Source organism: Mustelus asterias, chromosome 12 (assembly GCF_964213995.1).
Source record: "Mustelus asterias chromosome 12, sMusAst1.hap1.1, whole genome shotgun sequence".
NCBI lineage: Eukaryota > Metazoa > Chordata > Chondrichthyes > Carcharhiniformes > Triakidae > Mustelus > Mustelus asterias.
The window spans coordinates 13,251,540-13,269,929 of NC_135812.1; the positions used below are offsets into that span (position 1 = coordinate 13,251,540).

General features: G+C 41.5%; 1 protein-coding gene across 4 annotated transcripts in view; it reads left to right on the forward strand.

Moving 5' to 3' along the window:
* Positions 1 to 18,390, forward strand: part of akap10 (A kinase (PRKA) anchor protein 10) — a 95,635-nt gene that overhangs the window by 15,905 nt on the left and 61,340 nt on the right. For 2 of the 4 annotated variants that reach the window (XM_078224769.1, XM_078224770.1), the window contains exon 2: positions 8,295 to 8,345. The exons of the other annotated variants lie outside the window; for them this stretch is intronic. In XM_078224769.1, coding sequence (XP_078080895.1) covers positions 8,295 to 8,345 — 51 coding nt within the window. The remainder of the gene's footprint in view (positions 1 to 8,294; positions 8,346 to 18,390) is intronic. 4 annotated transcript variants of the gene reach the window in all.

The following is an 18,390-nucleotide window of genomic DNA, read 5'->3' on the forward strand; positions in this document are numbered from 1 at the left end:
GATCCATTCAAAAGTCTGATGGCAGCAGGGAAGAAGCTGTTCTTGAATCGGTTGGTATGTGTTCTCAGACTTTTGTATCTTTTTCTCGATGGAAGAAAGTGGAAGAGAGTATGTCTGGATGTGTGGGGTCTTTGGTTATGTTGGCTGCTTTTCCGAGGCAGCGGGAAGTGTAAACGGAGTTCATGGATGGGATGCTGTTTTGCGTGATAGACTGGGCTATGTTCACGACCCTTTGTAGTTCCTTGCGGTCTTGGTCAGAGCAGGAGCCATACCAAGCTGTAATGCATCTCGAAAGGATGCTTTCTATGATGCATCTGTAAACATTCGTAGTGGACATGCCAAATTTTCCTTAGCCTTCTGAGAAAGTAGAGGCAACGGTGGGCTTTCTTACTTGTAGCATCAGCATGGAGGGACCAGGGCAGATTGTAGGGGATCTGAACATCTAGAAATTTGAAGTTCTCGGCCATTTTCACTTCTTCACCCTTGATGTAGACAGGAGCATGTACTCCACTGGGTTTCCTGAAGTCGATGACTATCTCCTTCATTTTACTGATCTTCGATGTCTAGTCTAGTCTTATGTTATAGCTTCACCAGGTTGATCCTTTGGTTTGGCACTCATGGTATGGAGCAGAGAATATGCCAGGCCATGAGGTTATAGAATGTGGTTGAGTCCAATTCTGTTCCTGATGACCTACAGCACTCCATTGGTGCTCCGTCTCAAGTTACCAGATCTGTTCAAAATCTATCCCATTTAGCATGGTGATAGTGCCACACAACACAATGGAGAGTATCCTTAATGTGTCTCCACAAGGCCACTCCTACTGATACTGTAATGGGCCGATGCAACTGCAGCAGGCAGGTTGGTGAGGATAAGGTCAAGTATGTTTTTCCCTCTTGCCCACACCACTTGTCGCAGACTCTATATAGCAATAATGTCCTTGAGGACCCGGCCAGCTCAGTCTGTGGTGGTACTACCGAGCCACTCTTTGTGATGGGCATTGAAGTCTCCATTCAGATTACATTCTGTGCCCTTGCCACCCTCGGTGCTTTCTTCAAGTGGTGTTCAACATGGGGGAGTACAGATTCATCAGCAGAGTTGAAGAGTTAAGGACTCCAAGGGCAGTTCCCCCATCCCATTGTATACCACAGTGCTGCTATTTCTGCTGCTTCCGTCCTGCCAGTGGGGCAGAGAGCATTTAAGAGTTAGCTGCATTGCTGGAGTCACATGTAGACCAGACCAGGTAAGGACAGAAGTCATCTTTACGACAATCAACAATGGTTCCATAATCATCATTAGATATTTAGGATGTTTTTATTGAATTTAAATTACACCATCTGCTGTGGTGAGATTCGAACCCAGGTCCCCAGAGGTTTATCCTGGGTCACTGGATTACTAGCTCAGTGACAATACTACTGCCTCCCCCTCAATAAATTTATTGAAACGTTTATCTGCATCTGCAGTGGAACATTTTCAGCAGAGACCTGCAGAGTTTGGAACATATTATTTCTCCTTGTTCCAGGAACACTGCCAACCAGAACCTATCCATGTGGTGACATTGCCCCTTTCTATATAAAAAAAAGTGACTTCTTTTTGAGCAGTGAATTTATATGCACAAAGAACAAATAAAATTACAGCACAGGCCCTCCAAGCCTGCACCGACCATGCTGCCTGACTGAACTCAAACCCCAACCCTTCTGGCGACCATATCCCTCCATTCCCATCCTATTCATGTATTTGTCCAGATGCCCTTTAAAAGTCACTATTGTATCTGCTTCCACTACCACCCCCCGGCAGCGAGTTCCAGGCACCCACCACCCTCTGTGTAAAAAAAAAACTTGCCTCGTACATCTACTTTAAACCTTGCCCCTCGCACCTTAACCCCTAGTAATTGACTCTTCCACCCTGGGAAAAAATCTCTTGACTATCCACTCTGTCCATGTCCCTCATAATCTTGTAGACTTCTATCAGGCTCTGATCTGCAACGCAAGATGTTGCTGTAGAACGGGCTGTTTTCAGCTACGCCCCCCGATTAAATGTGTAGTGCATTGACAGAAGATGCATGATATTCTTGCCATTGACAGCACCCGTTGATGATCTGACAACCATTAATCCAATGGTATCGCAACCCAGATATTTGTTCATCTGGTATGTTTTTTTTCCATTGGATTGATTGTGTTTAATGAGCCAGAAACGGGAGGTACTGAGCCAATTATCTGCATCTGCTTGATTGTGTCAGACCTTATGGGATTCATGCCGTTGACTCGGAAGAAACCAGTGAAAGCCATTACTTTAGGTAGGGCTTGCAACTTTTGGTGACAGCGATGCCGCATTTGTTTATTGTGCTGCCAACAAAATCGGGGCTGCAATTAACATAGGGCGATAAAGCAAATGGGTTTTAATAAGACTGGTGGTTTGTGCCAAATAATGACACAGATGAACAAAAAACAATATTCAAACCCACTGAGCCAGTCAGTTCCCTTGATAACACCTATGTAAGGAACCAAAACAAACAGGAGGTGATGTTTCTCAATTAAAAATTTGACAGTGATTTAGCATGTGCGATGGAAAGGGCTAAGTTAAAGGTACAGCAGTGTTTTGCACTAAATACCAAAACTGTTTTTCATTGAATTACATGTAATCTGCGCAACAGAAGCAGGCCATTCGGTCCAACTGGTCTGTGCTGGTATTTATACTACACACAAGCCATTTCCCATCCCACTGTATCTAATCCTGTCAGAAATCCTTCTAGTCCTTCCTTGTGCTCATCTAGCTTTCCCTTAAATGGTATTTGGCTCCTTTTTGGTACTGAATCCCATATTCATAGAATCCCTATTTGGCCCATCGAGGTTGTCCGACAATAATCCTACCCAGGCCCTTTTCCCATTAACCCCACGTATTTACCCTGCTCATCCCCCTTACATTAAGGGGCAATTTAGCATGGCCAGTCGACCTAACCCACACACCTTTGGACTGATATCACCTTTTTGGGCAAAGGTGTTTCTCCTGAATTCCCTATTGGATTTGCTGATTACTATCTTACATGAATAGCCAAAAGCAAAATACTGCGGATGCTGGAAGTTGGAAATGAACAACAAATTCAGGAAACACTCAGCAGGTCTAGCAGCATCTGTGGAGAGTGAAGCAAATGTTTCAGGTGTGCAACCTTGCATCAGAACTGAGAAAAGTGAGAAATGTAATCGGTTTTGAGCAAGGTGGGTAGAACAGATGGGAAGGTCTGTAATAGAGCGGAAGGTCAGGACAGATTAAATTACAAGAGATTTCATGATATAAAGCTACAGAGAATAGGAATGGGACAAAAAAAAAAACATCCTTTGGCACCTATTTTGTTTCTTGTCCTATTACCACTCCCTGTGGTTTTGAACCATGAAGCCTCTTATCACATAATCTGACCTGCGACCTGCACTCTACCCCTTTTTCACTTGCTCAAAACCTGTTATATTTCTAACTTAAAACAAAAATACTGCGAATGTTGGAATCTGAAACAAAAACTGAAAATGCTGGCAAATCTCAGCAGGTCTGACAACATCTGTGGGGAGAGAAATGGGCATTTGTCAGCTGACGAAGGGTCATCTAGACTCAAAACGTTGGCTCTATTCTCTCCCCACAGATGCTTGTCAGAGCTGCTGAGATTTGCCAGCATTTTCTGTTTATATTTCTAACTTTTCTTAGTTCTGGTGAAAGGTCACATCTGAAATGCTTGCTCGCTCTCTCTCTCTCTCTTTTTCTCTGCAGATGCTGCCAGTCCTGCTGTCTATTTCCTGCATTTCCTGTTTTTAGTTTTCTATTGATGGCCTTTGGTTTTTGGGAAAACAAGTGAAAACATCTTCTCTCTGTGTCCATCCTGTCAAACCATTTCGTAATCGTAAAGATCTCGGTTCTGTGAAGGCATTTTGATTGTCTGTCACTGATGCTCTTGAAATGCTGTTTGGGGAAGAAGTGCGGCTGTCTGCATTTAAATAATCTCTTGCGTCTTTGCTTTCTTTCCTTCCTGTGGTAATATTGTACTTTGACTGTAGGCGATGTCTGATGAGCATAAGGAGGAGATTCATGAGCCCTGCAGCTACGAGTTACTAGACCAGAAAATAAATTCCTGAATTTCATTTTGAAAAGCAACATACCGGTAATTTATTTTTGGGGAGGGGGAGTAATTTTGTTTCAATTTGACCCAAGGGGTATGTAAAACTAATGGACATTTTTGTGCCCCATGTTAACCTTGTTTTTGTGTTGATTTAAAAAATTTTTTAAAATTCATTCGTGGGGCATGGGCATCGCTGGCTGGGCAGCGTTTATTGCCTATCCCTAGTTGCCCTTGAGAAGGTGGTGGTGAGCTGCCTCCTTGAATCGCTGCAGTCCATGTTCTGTGGGTTGACCCACACTGCCGTTAGGGAGGGAATTCCAGGATTTTGACCCAGCAACTGTGAAGGAATGGCGATATATTTCCAAGTCAGGACGGTGAGTGGCTTGGAGGGGGAACTTGCAGGTGGTGGTGTTCCCATGTACCTGCTGCCCTTGTCCTTCTCGATGGAAGTTGTCGTGGGTTTGGAAGGTGCTGTCTAAAGATCTTTGGTGAATTGCTATATTGTTGACATTTTGTCTAATCCACTAAATGACTGACGTTGCTTCATCTGTGAAACTGGTCTGACAGCTCACATTTAAGCTCAGAGTTACCAGTCAGATCGTATTTTATGGTTTTGACATTTACCACAAGATGTAACATATCATTATGAATATATGATTACGAATGTTACAGATGTGGAATTGTGTAATTATATGCAGTGCTAAGTGAGATGATTATGTGGACAGAATGTGACAATTATGTAAAAACCGTGATTTTTACAATGCATTGGTTTTCCCTTTCTAAAACTGGCAGAGCTTGGACCTGAGGTAGAAGCTGGATGCAGAAACAGCAAGTTTGCGACGGATGCTGGTGTTCAGTTTTTAAAAAAAAATGTGCACTGGTCTGGCAAAACAGAAACTTCTTTTAGATATAAAATGAAAGCAAAGTACTGCAGGTGCTGGAAATCCAAAATCCAAAGTGCTGGGAATTCTCAGCAGGTCGGCAGCCCTTGTGGAGAGCGGAATAGAACATTTTGAGTCAAATGTGACTTTTCATAGAATCACAGAATCCCTATAGTGTGGAAGTAGGCCATTTGGCCCATCGAGTCTGCACTGACAACAATTCCACCCAGGCCCTTTCCCCATAACCCTGCATATTTATCCCGCAAGTCCCCTGACGCTAAGGGATAATTTAGCATGGCCAATCCACCTAACCCGCACATCTTTGGAGAATGGGAGGAAACCGGAGCACCCGGAGAAAACCCACACAGAGACGGGGAGAACGTGCAAACTCCACTCAGGCAGTGACCTGAGGCCGGAATTGAACCTGGGACCCTGGCGCTGTGAGGCAGCAGTGCTAACCACCGTGCTGTCCAAAACATCGTTGCATTCAGAATAGGCAGTTCTGAAGAAGAGTCAGTTTTGACTCCAGACAGACCACCTCGATATTTCCAGCACTTTGTCTTTTTACTTCCTTCGTGCATGTTGGATTTAGGAAAAGATTGTAGTTCTGTGAGGAAGTACAATGCTACAAGCACTCTACTCATAATGCCTGTAGTGTGATTACATGTCTTGGTCTGCCAAATCGAAAGCAGCTCCACTATCACTGGTCCACCCCTCTAGTCCTGATCCTGAGGCACTGTGTTCAATCACTGTTGTAATTGGAGTGGAAAATGGACTAAACGATTATCGTTAAGTCAATTTACACATACAAAGATGATGCGCAAAATTTCCAAATTTAACCCTGTATGTGTGGTCACGGGAAATTGACAACCAATTTACACTTCAATAGCAGTGAGAGCTGATAGCCTCACTGTAATTATTACAGCAAAAATCCGGGCCAGTCAGATTAGTACAGTATGTATCTCTTTTGAAATATCTCTCGTGGGAGGCATGACGCACAAAACAAACCATACCCAGCAACCATCTTCAACTCTTTGCCATTCCATCAGCCTATTTTCTTCAAATTTGAGAACAGCTGGTGTGTAGTTTTGCTCTTTTTAAATGCCCTGAATTTGCATGTGCTGCGTAATTTGCTGAGTTGCATAACTAGTGTGAATTTCCAGTTATATGCAGCAAAAAGGATAATGAATTGCGAATGTGCAATTCAGTTTTGATAAAACCTTGAAGCTTGATTTTGTTTTTGAGAACATGACTGGAGCTGTTGTAAATTATATGCATATGGTTTTTTTAACACTTGTTTTAGAGTTGTACCTGAGCATGGCGGGTTGGTGTGCTGGACTTGGATACTCTAGGCGAAATAGTAATAAACATGGGTGACATCAAGTGATTAATATTGAATTTGTTTCTTTCTGTCCATCAGCAGGTTACTAGGAAACCAGCTGTACAATGTGAAAAAGTATTTTGGCTAATTTCAAGTGTTGTCAGATGAAGCCCAAGATGGGGTGCAATGCCTCATCCTGTCAGCTTGGATCTTGTTTGTCTCCCTTGTGGGGACCATGAATTAGATTCATTTTGAATTTGGTTTATTGAGCAAGCAAGGAATGGATTTGGGTTTGCCCGGTCCAGTCTGAGCATTGGCTTTGTAACTTTAAGAATGGGGTAAAAATGTTTTTTAAAATGTAGTGGATTCATAAACATCCTAAACAAGCAGATACAGCTGCCTTGAGATTATGATTTGAACCCGAGAGTTAAAATTGCATTATTTTAAAACTGAGAGCCTTCCCTTCCTGACATCTCAATTTTCTCTCCTCCCCGCTGCCCCATGCATCTGCTATAAATATTTGGGAGGCAAGGAGCTCTCTGTAAGGCTGTTCTCTTGCTGCCCACGAAGAGAGACATTAATATTTTCCCATCTTTGCATCTCCACCTTTCTTCTTCACCCCCTGCCCCTTTCCCAGTTTCCTGTAGTTTTAAGATTCAAAGCTCAAAACTGCATAACTGAGATTTAAAAATTGGTATAATGCAATCATCCATTGGCATTGCCAATATCTCTCTTCCATCTGATGGGTGGAGGCGCAGTGGTTGGCACAGGAACCCAGTTTGATTCCCAGCTTGGGTCACTGGCTGTATGGAGTTCTCCCCATGTCTACGTGGATCTCCTCCAAGTGCTCCAGTTTCCTTCTACAGAGGGTGGTGACCAGGGGATTTTCACAGTAACTTCATTGCAGTGTTAATGTAAACCTACTTGTAACACTAATAAATCAATTAAAATAAGCACAGCACCTATGGCAATTATTGTATAATATATTGAAAATTAATATTGTTGCTCAGCAGTAGGCCGTTTGTCTACTTTTCTTTCTACATAATGTTTTAAAGTTTGTTTCCATTGCCATTCCTGCAACTTTATTTTCCTTGCATTTTCTCTCTTGAAATCTTTCTGTGCTGTCCACCATCCACAGCTCGGAGGAAGCAACTTTATGCCCAGCTATGATATTGTAACATAAATGCACAGACTAAAAACAAAAATGAATTGATACAGATGTCAGAAATTTGCCGCATACACATCTTTTTGGCCATTCTCCTTTAATGTGGGTGGCACAGTGGTTAGCACTGCTGCCTCACAGCACCAGGGACCCAGCTTCAATTCCCGGCTTGGGTCACTGTCTGTGCAGAGTCTGCATGTTCTCCCCTTGTCTGTGTGGGTTCCTTCTGGGTGCTCCGGTTTCCTCCCACAGTCTGAAAGATGTACTGGTTAGGTGCATTGGCCATGCCAAATTCTCCCCCAGTGTAACCCGAACAGGCGCCAGAGTGTGGCCACTAGGGGATTTTCACAGTAACTTCTTGCAGTGTTAATGTAAGCCTACTTGTGACACTAATAAATATACATTTAAAAAAACTTAATGTAGGTAACTTCTATCTACACCATTGGACCTATTTCCATCATGTTAGCAGATTTGAATGAACATTCTCCATTTGCATGTGTGCCTCGGGAAAAACATCTGTCAGATGTGGAAATTATTAACCTTTTCTCATATTACAGCAAGTAACATTCTACCAGTGTCAATAAGCCAATATTAGATTGGGTTCTCAAATTTAAGATCTTTTCCCTCACTGGTGTAGTAGATTATCATAAGGTCCTTCCCTAAAATGCTGAATATACAATTATTTGAAGAATAGTTATTAAATCCCAGATTGTTAATTTAATTGAAGAATGCATGCATGTACCAAGGTAAACTTATGTGACACTAACTGTAGATGCACTAAACCTACTGGCTAGAGCATTCAGTTCATGAGATGTTTGTGTTTTGTACAGGTAAAGCTAAAGGAGAAAAAGAGAAACTCCCAGAGCCACAAAACAATAAAGGTAATTTTTTAAAAAAGATTAAATTAAATCCGAGCGCGCTGGTGAGAACTGAAGCATTTGCCACAAAATGAGGCTATCACAAAAACTGATGATTACCAAGGTTACTAGAGTTTCACGGTTTGCTCCATGATTATAGCAGACAATTACAATGAGGTCCCTATGTCAGGGGGTTTTAGTGTTCAGTAATACTGAAAATTTTCAACCATTAGTCTTTGTCTTCCTGTATGTGACATCTTGCTTTCACATACCTCATGCACATATCCGTGATGTTGAATGATAACTGTTCATGCCTTAATTGTAATTTAGATAGGACTAATGTTATCAAATGTAAAGATGTGTGGCACCCTAGTTTTAAGTAAATTCTTGAAATGTGCATTTCATGTGTTCATGCCGCTGCTGCTACATATGAAAGCAAAACACTGCAAATATTTGGCAAGAAGCATGTAGTTATAATGCCATGTTGTAGGGACTGGTCTTTTCATGTTGTTCGGGGATAGGCAGTGGAGTTGTTTAATTCGACCTTTACTTTTAAGACCATGAAGTGTACTCCCCGTGTAGAAAGAAGTAAATAATATTCACACCCTAATATCAGCTAGAGTCTAATTGTTGTTGGAAATTAAAATTCTTCTGCTGTAATTTATTTATTTTTTGAATATATTTTAGATGCAAACATGATAGGAGTTTTTTTTTGAGTCAACTGGAGTATAATTGCTCCCAGGGACATCTAGATGTCAATTATTTGGCCTTTCTGATGCAGGAGAAGCTTGTATGGTGATTGCAAATATTGTTTAGAAATTTTTTTTTCTGTGTGTAGCATAGAATATTTTAACTTCCTGCTTCTTGTGTTGTTTATGGCTGTCTGTTTTGTAAATTGTCTTTAGCTTTGGGCTGGCACTGTGCAACATTGTTTGGATCAGTGGGCACTGATACTTGGTGGTGAGGCTGCGGGGGGCAGGGGGGAGAATTAATGGACAACATGGAAAACATGGTGGTGCGTACAGGAACGATGGAGCAAGGTGGGGTGGGGTGCTGTTGGGTGCTGATATCCTTCCTTGGTTAAGGAGACCAAAACTTTACACCGTATTCCAGTTCTGGTCTTGCCAAAATAACGTTTTGCATTATTCACTGGCATTGAAGAAATAATAGCAGAGCAAGAGAAGGCCATACATCCCATCAGGGTCACATTGCCAGTAAGATCATTGCTGAACATCTACACCTACACTCCAAAGATGTGTGGGTTAGGTTGATTGGCCATGCTTAATTGTTGCTTAGTGTCGGGGGACTAGCAGGTAAATACGTGCGATTGTGGGAATAGGGCCTGGGTGGAATCATTGTCGGTGCAGGCTAAATGGGCCAAATGGCGGCCTCTTGCACTGTAGGGATTCTATGATCAGTTCCACTTGTTGCCCTATCCTCACATCCCCAGATTGTCTTTAGTGTCCTTGTTTTAGAGGAGTGCAACAAAAGTTCACTGGCAGGGTGATCAACTCTCAGAATAAAAAACAAACAGACATGGGGCACTGTAGGAGTGGGCGGTGCGTATAGGACCGTTGGAGCAGGGTGTGGTGGGATGGGGTTCTGTTGGGTGCTGATATCCTTCCTTGGTTAAGGAGACCAAAACTTTACACCGTACTCCAGTTCTGGTCTTGCCAAAGTCAGTTACAGCCAGACTTCCTTCCTACTGTACTCTGACCACCTGTTACAATAAAGACCAGCATACCATTTGCCTTCTTAGTTACCTGCATATTAACTTTGTAATTTGTATACAAAGATTCCCCTCTCCCTCTAAATATCAATGTTTCTGAATCGCTCAGCTTTTAAAAAGAATCTGCTTCTTTCAGAGTGAATGATTTCACTTCCTCACCTGTTTGAGTAGCTTTTCCAAGAGACACAGAGAGAGAGAGCGAGGGAGAGAGAGCAATGAGTTCCTGGTGGGAGTGGATATCAAGCGGTGACCATGCAGCAGACTGAAAGAGGAAAGGTGAAAAGCAAAAATGCAGTGTCCAAAAGGAGTCTTTAGGAATTTTTTTTTCAATGCTGGAGCACAGTAGCTGAAAGATTGGATGCCAATGACAGAATAGGTTATGAGAAGTGGGTCAGCTCTGGAGGAATGCATTGTATGACCAGGGACATGTAATTGAAAATTGCCAGGGCAGTAGAGGGATTTGAAGGTAAGAGTGAAGATTCTTGATTCTCTAGATATGAATCATTGAAGCTTGGTGAAATGTACAGACTGTGCTCGATCCATACAGCAGTAGAAAAATGATAGTGTATTGGAACTGTCAGTCGCTGAGAGTTTAGGCCACTATTACTTTTAAGTTTTTCTTAAATTCTTTGTACACATGATGGTCCCAGTCTTATTGCAGTGCATGTAATCATGATTAAACAGCCTCTTTCTTGGGAATTCATGAATGTAAATTGTTTACAAATATTTGATTTTTATTCCATAATTTAGAATTCTGTGTAATGCTCTTGTCAGCTAAATATTTTTGTGAGGGGATATGAGCTGGTGGGGGGGGGGGGGGTGAAGGAGAGACACGGGTGATCATTCAGCCCCCTGAGCCTGTTATGCCTTCAGAAATGCTTGAGAACTTGATGGCAGCTGTCTGGGTTGCCCAGTCTAGACATGTCTGCAACGAAATTGAACCCATTGGAGGAGAGTTCAGTCCATTCCAAAGAAGAACAGATGTTGTTCTATGGCTGTGGAGTTGATAAGGGGGCTGGGGAGAAAAGAAGAAACAGTCCACTGCAGCCTTGGCTGGTGAGCATTTTAAATTCAAGATAACATTTCCAAGAAGTTTTTAAGTTTTGCTACCTTTTTCTGTCTGCCATTTTACTTCTTTCAATTGATTGCTTCAAAGCGTGTTGAAAAAGGATCCACTAATTTGCTGGATGCACTTCCGAAGGACTTGTAAAGACGTAATTTGCTTAGGTGTTTGTTCTGCGATATTATTATTTGAATTGTCAAATCTAGACTTGCAGGATTGTTTGAAGCACGTTTAAGGTCGAACCAATAACAGAAAAAAGGACTTTTAATTTGCATGACACATTATCAAGTTTCTAAAATATCTGAGCATCACATTTCAATTTTTTGCTGCAGTGATTATTCTTATATTAGCAAAAGTGCAAGTGCATGTCCAACATTAGCATTTTTTGTTCATATGATGCAAGAAGCATCAACTCAATAATATCCTCCTGTGATCTACAGGATTAAAAAAAACAAGTTTGTGTTACCCAGTATATATATATAGTATATTTATACAGTTATAGTATAACTATAAATGTGAGGTTGTTCACTTTGGAAGCAAAAACAGGAAGGCAGATTACTACCTGAATGGCTGTAAATTGGGAGAGTGCAGCGGGACCTGGGTGTCCTTGTGCACCAGTCGCTGAAGGTAAGCATACAGGGGCAGCAGGCGCTAAAGAAGGCAAATGGTATGTTGGCCTTCATTGCGAGAGGTTTCAAGTATAGGAGCAGGGATGTGTTGTTGTAATTACAGTAAGAGTTTTAACAACACCATGTTAAAGTCCAACAGGTTTATTTGGTAGCAAACGTCATTAGCATTTGGAGCGTGAGTGGAGGGAGCATTAAGCACAGGTTAAAGAGATGTGCCTGGAGACAATACACATCTCTTTAACCTGTGCTTAATGCTCCCTCCACTCACATTGTCTGCATCTTTAAGACCTGGTTGGCTGTAGAGATTCACATTCTAATCAGTATTCTGTAACTTGATTTTGTGTCTCTGTATGCCCTGTTTGAGAGCAGATATCCACTCCATCTGACAAAGGAACAGCGCTCCGAAAGCTAATGGCATTTGCTACCAAATAAACCTGTTGGACTTTAACCTGGTGTTGTTAAAACTCTTATTGTGTTTACCCCAGTCCAACGCCGGCATCTCCACATCATTGTTGCAATTATACAGGGCCTTGGTGAGGCCACACCTAGAATATTGTGTGTAGTTTTGGTCTCCTTTTCTGAGGAAGGATATTCTTGTTCTCGAGGGAGTGCAGCGAAGGTTTACCAGGTTGATTCCGGGAATGGCGGGACTGATATCTGAGGAGAGATTGAACAGGTTAGGATTGTTTTCGCTGGAGTTCAGACAAATGAGGATCTCATAGAGACTTTTAAAATTCTAACAGGGCTAGACAGGGTAGATGCAAGGAGGATGTTCCTGATGGTGGGGGGAGGCCAGAACCAGGGGTCACAGTCTGAGGATTTGGGGTAGACCATTTAGGACTGAGATGAGGAGACATTTTTTCACCCAAAGAGTGGTGAACCTGTGGAATTCATTACCACAGGAAGTAGTTGATGTCAAAACATTGAATGTATTCAAGAGGCGGCTGGATATAGCACTTGGGGCGAATGGGATCAAAGGTTATGGGGAGAAAGCAGGATTATGCTATTGAGTTGGATGATCAGCCACAAAAGGCCAAATGGCCTCCTCCTGCTCCTATCTTTTATGTTTCTATTTCTTTTAGCTATTCTTGTGTCATAACTCTCCTACTATTCTTTGAATCAACTCTTAAAGTTATAAATGTCATCTTCTATTTGACCGTGGTTTTGTCAATCTTCGTGAACTTGGTCTTGAATTCCACTGGACGTTGTATCCTCCTGGAACTTTTTTTCATGGGCTTACCTTCGCATGCTGCTTTCTCTCCTGGTTCCAATCGTAGCTGTCCTGACAGAATAGCGTATATCCTCAAATTGTACAGTCATAATTGATGTCAGTCTTCTCCTCAATTCTTTTCATTGTGCATCTGCTCAATGACAGAATCAGGAAGCATAGGATAAGAAACAATATTTATGCTTGACTTTATATTTTCTTGGTTTCAGCCTCGCCAATTGGCTTAGATCCCATAAATACCACTGCCTTTCACTGCATCAGCCATTCCCACCTGCCATCTCTGGTTCCTTGCAGTTAGATGCATTGGCCATGCTAAATTCTCCCTCGGTGTACTCGAACAGGTGCCGGAGTGTGGCAACTAGGGGATTTTCACAGTAACTTCATTGCAAGCCTTGAATGTAAGCTTACTTCAATGTAAGCTTACTTGTGACACTAATAAATAAACTTTTAACTTTTAACTTTAAAAAACTTTAACTGGTAAAGTGCCTCTGCATTATATTCAATCCTGAGCTTTGTTTCTCTACATCAGTTCTTCTCACCAAGATTCCTATCTTTTATCATTGTAATATTATCAATTTCAGACCTTGCTCTCCCTTTCAGACACTTAATTTTAGCACTTGTTTTTAAAAGCCTCTTACATTTGAAATGCTTTCTGGACTGGCCCCAACACGTTCAGCATTCATAAAGTGTAAATTGTGAAGAATGGCATTGCTTATCTACTTGCACTTTCGTTGCCGTGGTCCAAACCAGGTTCTGTTGGTTCCTTGTATCTCCATGAATCAATTTCAACATTCCTGTTCTTCAAATGCCCCCATGGTCTCGTCCTAATTCAATGACCTGCTTCAGCATCATGTCTCTGGAAGTGGCTCTAAAATTTACATTCACAGTTTTAGTCATAGCACAGGGACTGATGCTTAAAAAGCTTAAACCAACTGCAGTCTGCAATCCACAAATAAACAGGTTCTGTTTGCAGTGAAATTTATCAATGTTTGCTTCTGTCCTCGTGCTTTTTTTAACTGATTTCCTCAACCAACCCCTATCAACATTTTGTAGGTAGATGCTCTTAATTTTATAGCTGTTCAAGTGTTTAAAATATTTAATACTTAGTATAAACATTCGGCTATCTAAAAATCCTGACATTTTTTATGACTTCTACTTGAAATACAATCTTTATAAATGTTTAGAACAATGATTCTCGTGTTTGACAAATGATTCAGTGTCTTTAAAGCTTTTAATGCAGGAGTAAATGAAAAGGCGATAGTGGGACTGTTTGGAACATTGTTCTTCATACCAAATTTGATTTGACTTAATTTTATTGGTGGCACTAATGATTCACTGCTTTGAGAGCAAAGATTTTATCTTAACTCAAAAGATTTTTGCAAATGGACTTGAAAATAGAGCAAGAGCACTTTCTCACACATGAAGGATCTTAAAATAGAATCCTGGACTCTCTGAACTAGATTCTCATGTGTTGTTGGTTTCATAAATTATTCTCGCCCTACTGTTGTACAACTGTCGGTCACTGAGTGGTATTATTTATGCAGTGTTGTTGTCAGCAGAACTTCAGTGAAGTGCAGTGATGAAGAAGGCCATTTTTATGCAGTTGTATTGTAATTATTTCCTTCCACCATGCTAAGGACCATCAGACATATCCACTTGCACTGAAAAGGTCACCTGGGTTGAACACGCGTAAAGGTTTTGTCCTTCAGTGCTTGTTGTGTCTGGGAGAGAGTATTTTGAGATGCATAACATGGGGTTGAAGTGCTTGTGATTACAATTCTATCACTGATGGTGATAATGATGAACAGTTTGAGGTGATAAATTAAATTTAAAGAAAGATCTTCCATTTCTACAGCAGCTGCCGTATTATCGTGACACCCTGAAGTATTTAACGGCTAGTACATTACTTCTGAAGATCAATCATTATGATGCTTTGAAATATGGCAGATCGTTTCCACTTAGTTAAGTCCCATAAATGGCAAATGAGATAAATTTAAATTAAAACAGGAAGTGCTGGAAATGCAGGTCAGGCAGCATCTGTGAAGAGAGAAGAATTGTGGTGATGACTTTTTTTGTCAAAACTTCTGAGTCTATAATTTTTTTTAACTCGCAACCTTCTGACCCAGGCAAAAAGCACATACGAAGGGAAAGCATACTGAATTCAGTGTGATTTTCCTCTAGCTCCTTTATCATTGAACAATCCTACGGTATTGTGACATATGCAAAGGCAGCAGCCAGTTTGCATACAACGGGATCCCACAAACAACAAAGAGCCATTATAGCTGGATTGTGTTGTTAAGGGATAAATGGTGGCTAGGACACCAGAAGAGATCTTTACTGATCTTCAGCAGATGGATGTCTCATTTCAGACTTTGATATTGTTGGAGATCTGGTGCTGTATTGGTAAATGTCACTGGATTAGTAATCCAGAGGCCTCGGCTAATGCATCCTACCATGGCAGCTGATGGTTTTGAAAGCTATTCTCATTTGGTGACCATGAAACAACCCTTGATTGTTGCAAAAAACCCACTTGGTCCAATAATGTCCTTTAGGGAGGGAAATCTGCAATCCTCACCTGGCCTACATGTGACTCCAGATCCACAGCAATGTGATTGACTCTTAAGTGTGCTCTGAAATGACCTAGCAGGCCAGCCAGTTCAAGGACACTTCGGGTTGGGCAACAAATGCTGCCCTTGCCAGCAACCCCTACATCCCACGAAAGAATATAAAAACGTTCCCTCAGTACTAAAGTGTCAGCAGATGAGGGTTTCTCTGCCACCAAGCTTTCAGGCAATGAGTTCCAGACTCCATTACCCTCTGGGTGAAAATAAATCCGCCTTAACTCCCCTTTAATCCTTCCACATTACTTGAAATCAATGCCTCCTGATTATTGACCTCCCTGCTAATGGAAATAGGTCTTTTCTATCCACTCTATCTGGACCACTAAAAATTTTATACATCTTAAATTAAATCTCCTCCTCTATTCCGAAAGAAACAAAGCCAGCCTGCCCTGTCTTTCCTCATGGCTAAAGTTCTCAATTTCCCCCAATGTCCTTGTGAATCTATTCTGTATCCTCTCTAGTGTAATCATCCTAGCCTGTACTGTGGTGACCAGACCTATGCGCAGTACTCTGGTTGAGGTCTAACTGGTGATTCCTGCTCTTTTCCTTTAGGTCTCGAGCTAACAAGGTAGATATTCCTTCTGCCTCCTTGATCACTTTATCTATCTGTCCTGCTACAACCAGGGATCTATAGACATACACTACAGGATCCCTCCATTCCAACACACTTTGTGGAATCCTATTGCTTATCATGAATTCCTTTGCCTTGTTGCCTTTCCTGAATGCATAACCTCACATTTCTCTAGATTGAATTTCATTCGCCAGTTTTCTGCCCACCTAACTAATCTATTGTCACCTTCCTTTAGTGTACAGCTTTCTTCCTCACTATCAATCAAACAGCCAATTTTCTTATCATCTGCAAACTTCTTAATTGCGTCCCTTATATTTAAGTCTAAATCATTGATATATACTAAAAATATCAAGGGGCCAGTTAGAAAAAATCCTGTTGACCATAAACATTTGCTTCCTGTCACTGAGGCAATTTTGAACATTCCATTTCCCTTGGACTCTGCGAGCTTTCAATTTACTGACCAGTCTGCCATTTGGAAATTGACAAAAGTCTTGTTAAAATCCATGTAGACCGCATCAAATGTGTTGCCCTCATTGACCCTCCTTTTTGCTTCCTGAAAAAATTCAATCAAGTTAGTCAGACATGACTTGCCCTTCATTCCATGCTTGCTTTCCTTGACTATTCCGTGCTTCTCTAAATGACGGTTTATACTAGGTCTCAGAACTTTTTCCAATAATTTTCCACCACCAAAGTTAGTTTACCTGGCGTGTAATTGCTTGCGTTATCCCTTCCCCCTTTTAAATAGTGGTGCAACATTAGCAGTTCACCAGCCCCATTAGAGTGGTTTGCACAAGAAGATTTACTGCTGGTAACTTTTTAAACTTTGCTTCACACTCACCTGAATTGTGGTTTCGCAGGGGACGAAGCAGAATTAGTAAAACAAGCTTTTGTGGTTGACTCCTGCCTCTTGCTTTCAAGTCCACTCCAGGTGCTTCAAAAATACAGCACCATTTGTATTGATGTGAAAGTGGAACTGCTCAATGTCAGTGAGAGATGATGAAGTAATAAAAAAGTGTATTAGAAGAGCTATTAAAAATTTGACATTTAATTAGTAAGAACTTCAACACAAGACTACATTGCTAAAGATACAAATGAACATATGGAGAGGCAGTAGCGTAGTGGTGTTATGGCTGGACTAGTAATTCAGGGACCCACGGTAATGCTGTGGGGACCCAGGTTCAGAAATTTGAATTCAATAAAAGTCTGGAATTAAAAGTCTAATGACGACCATGAAACGATTGTCGTAAAAACCCATCTGGTTCACTAATGTCTTTTAGGGAAGGAAATCTGTCGTCCTTACCTGGTCTGGCCTACATGTGACTCCAGAAGCCCAGGGATGGGTAATAAATGCTGACCCAGCCAGCAATGCCCACATCTCATGAACAAATTAAAAAAAAACATTTTTAACTTCTCAATATTCCGCAAAAATATTTTAAATGTTGAAAATGTATTTTGATGTCTTGTTTTTGATTTGATTTATTATTGTCACATGTATTAGCATACAGTGAAAAGTATTGTTTCTTGCGCGCTATACAGACAAAGCATACCGTTCATAGGGAAGGAAACGAGAGAGTGCAGAATATTGTGTTACATTCATAGCTAGGGTGTAGAGAAAGATCAACTTAATGCAAGGTTTTATCTGAAGCCAAAATTATTTCCCCAGGAATGTTGATTCATAGAATCCTACAGTGCAGAAAGAGGCCATTCGGCCCATTGAGTCTGCACCAACCGCAATCCCACCCAGGCCTTATCCCCATATCCCTACATATTTACCCACTAATCCCTCTAACCTATGCATCCTGGGACACTAAGGGGCAATTTAGAATAGCCAATCAACCTAGCCCGCACATCTTTGGACTGTGGGAGGAAACCGGAGCACCCGGAGGAAACCCACGCAGACCACAGGGAGAATGTGCAAACTCCACACAGACAGTGACCTGAGCCGGGATTCAAACGCATGTCCCTGGAGCTGTGAAGCAGCAGCGCTAACCACTGTGCTACCGTGCCGCCTGTTCCTTTTGCAAGTGTCAGTCTTATCTCAGTGGTATCCCTCTTGCTTCTGAATCAGAAGGTCATAAGCTTCAAGTCCCACTGCAAAGACCTGAGTATGTAATGTAGACTATCTTTTCAGCGCAGTACTGAGGGAATGCTGCACTGTTGGGGATGTTAAAAAGAGCCTTTGTCAGTCCTCTGAGACAGACATAAAAGATCCTGCTGTACAATTTGAA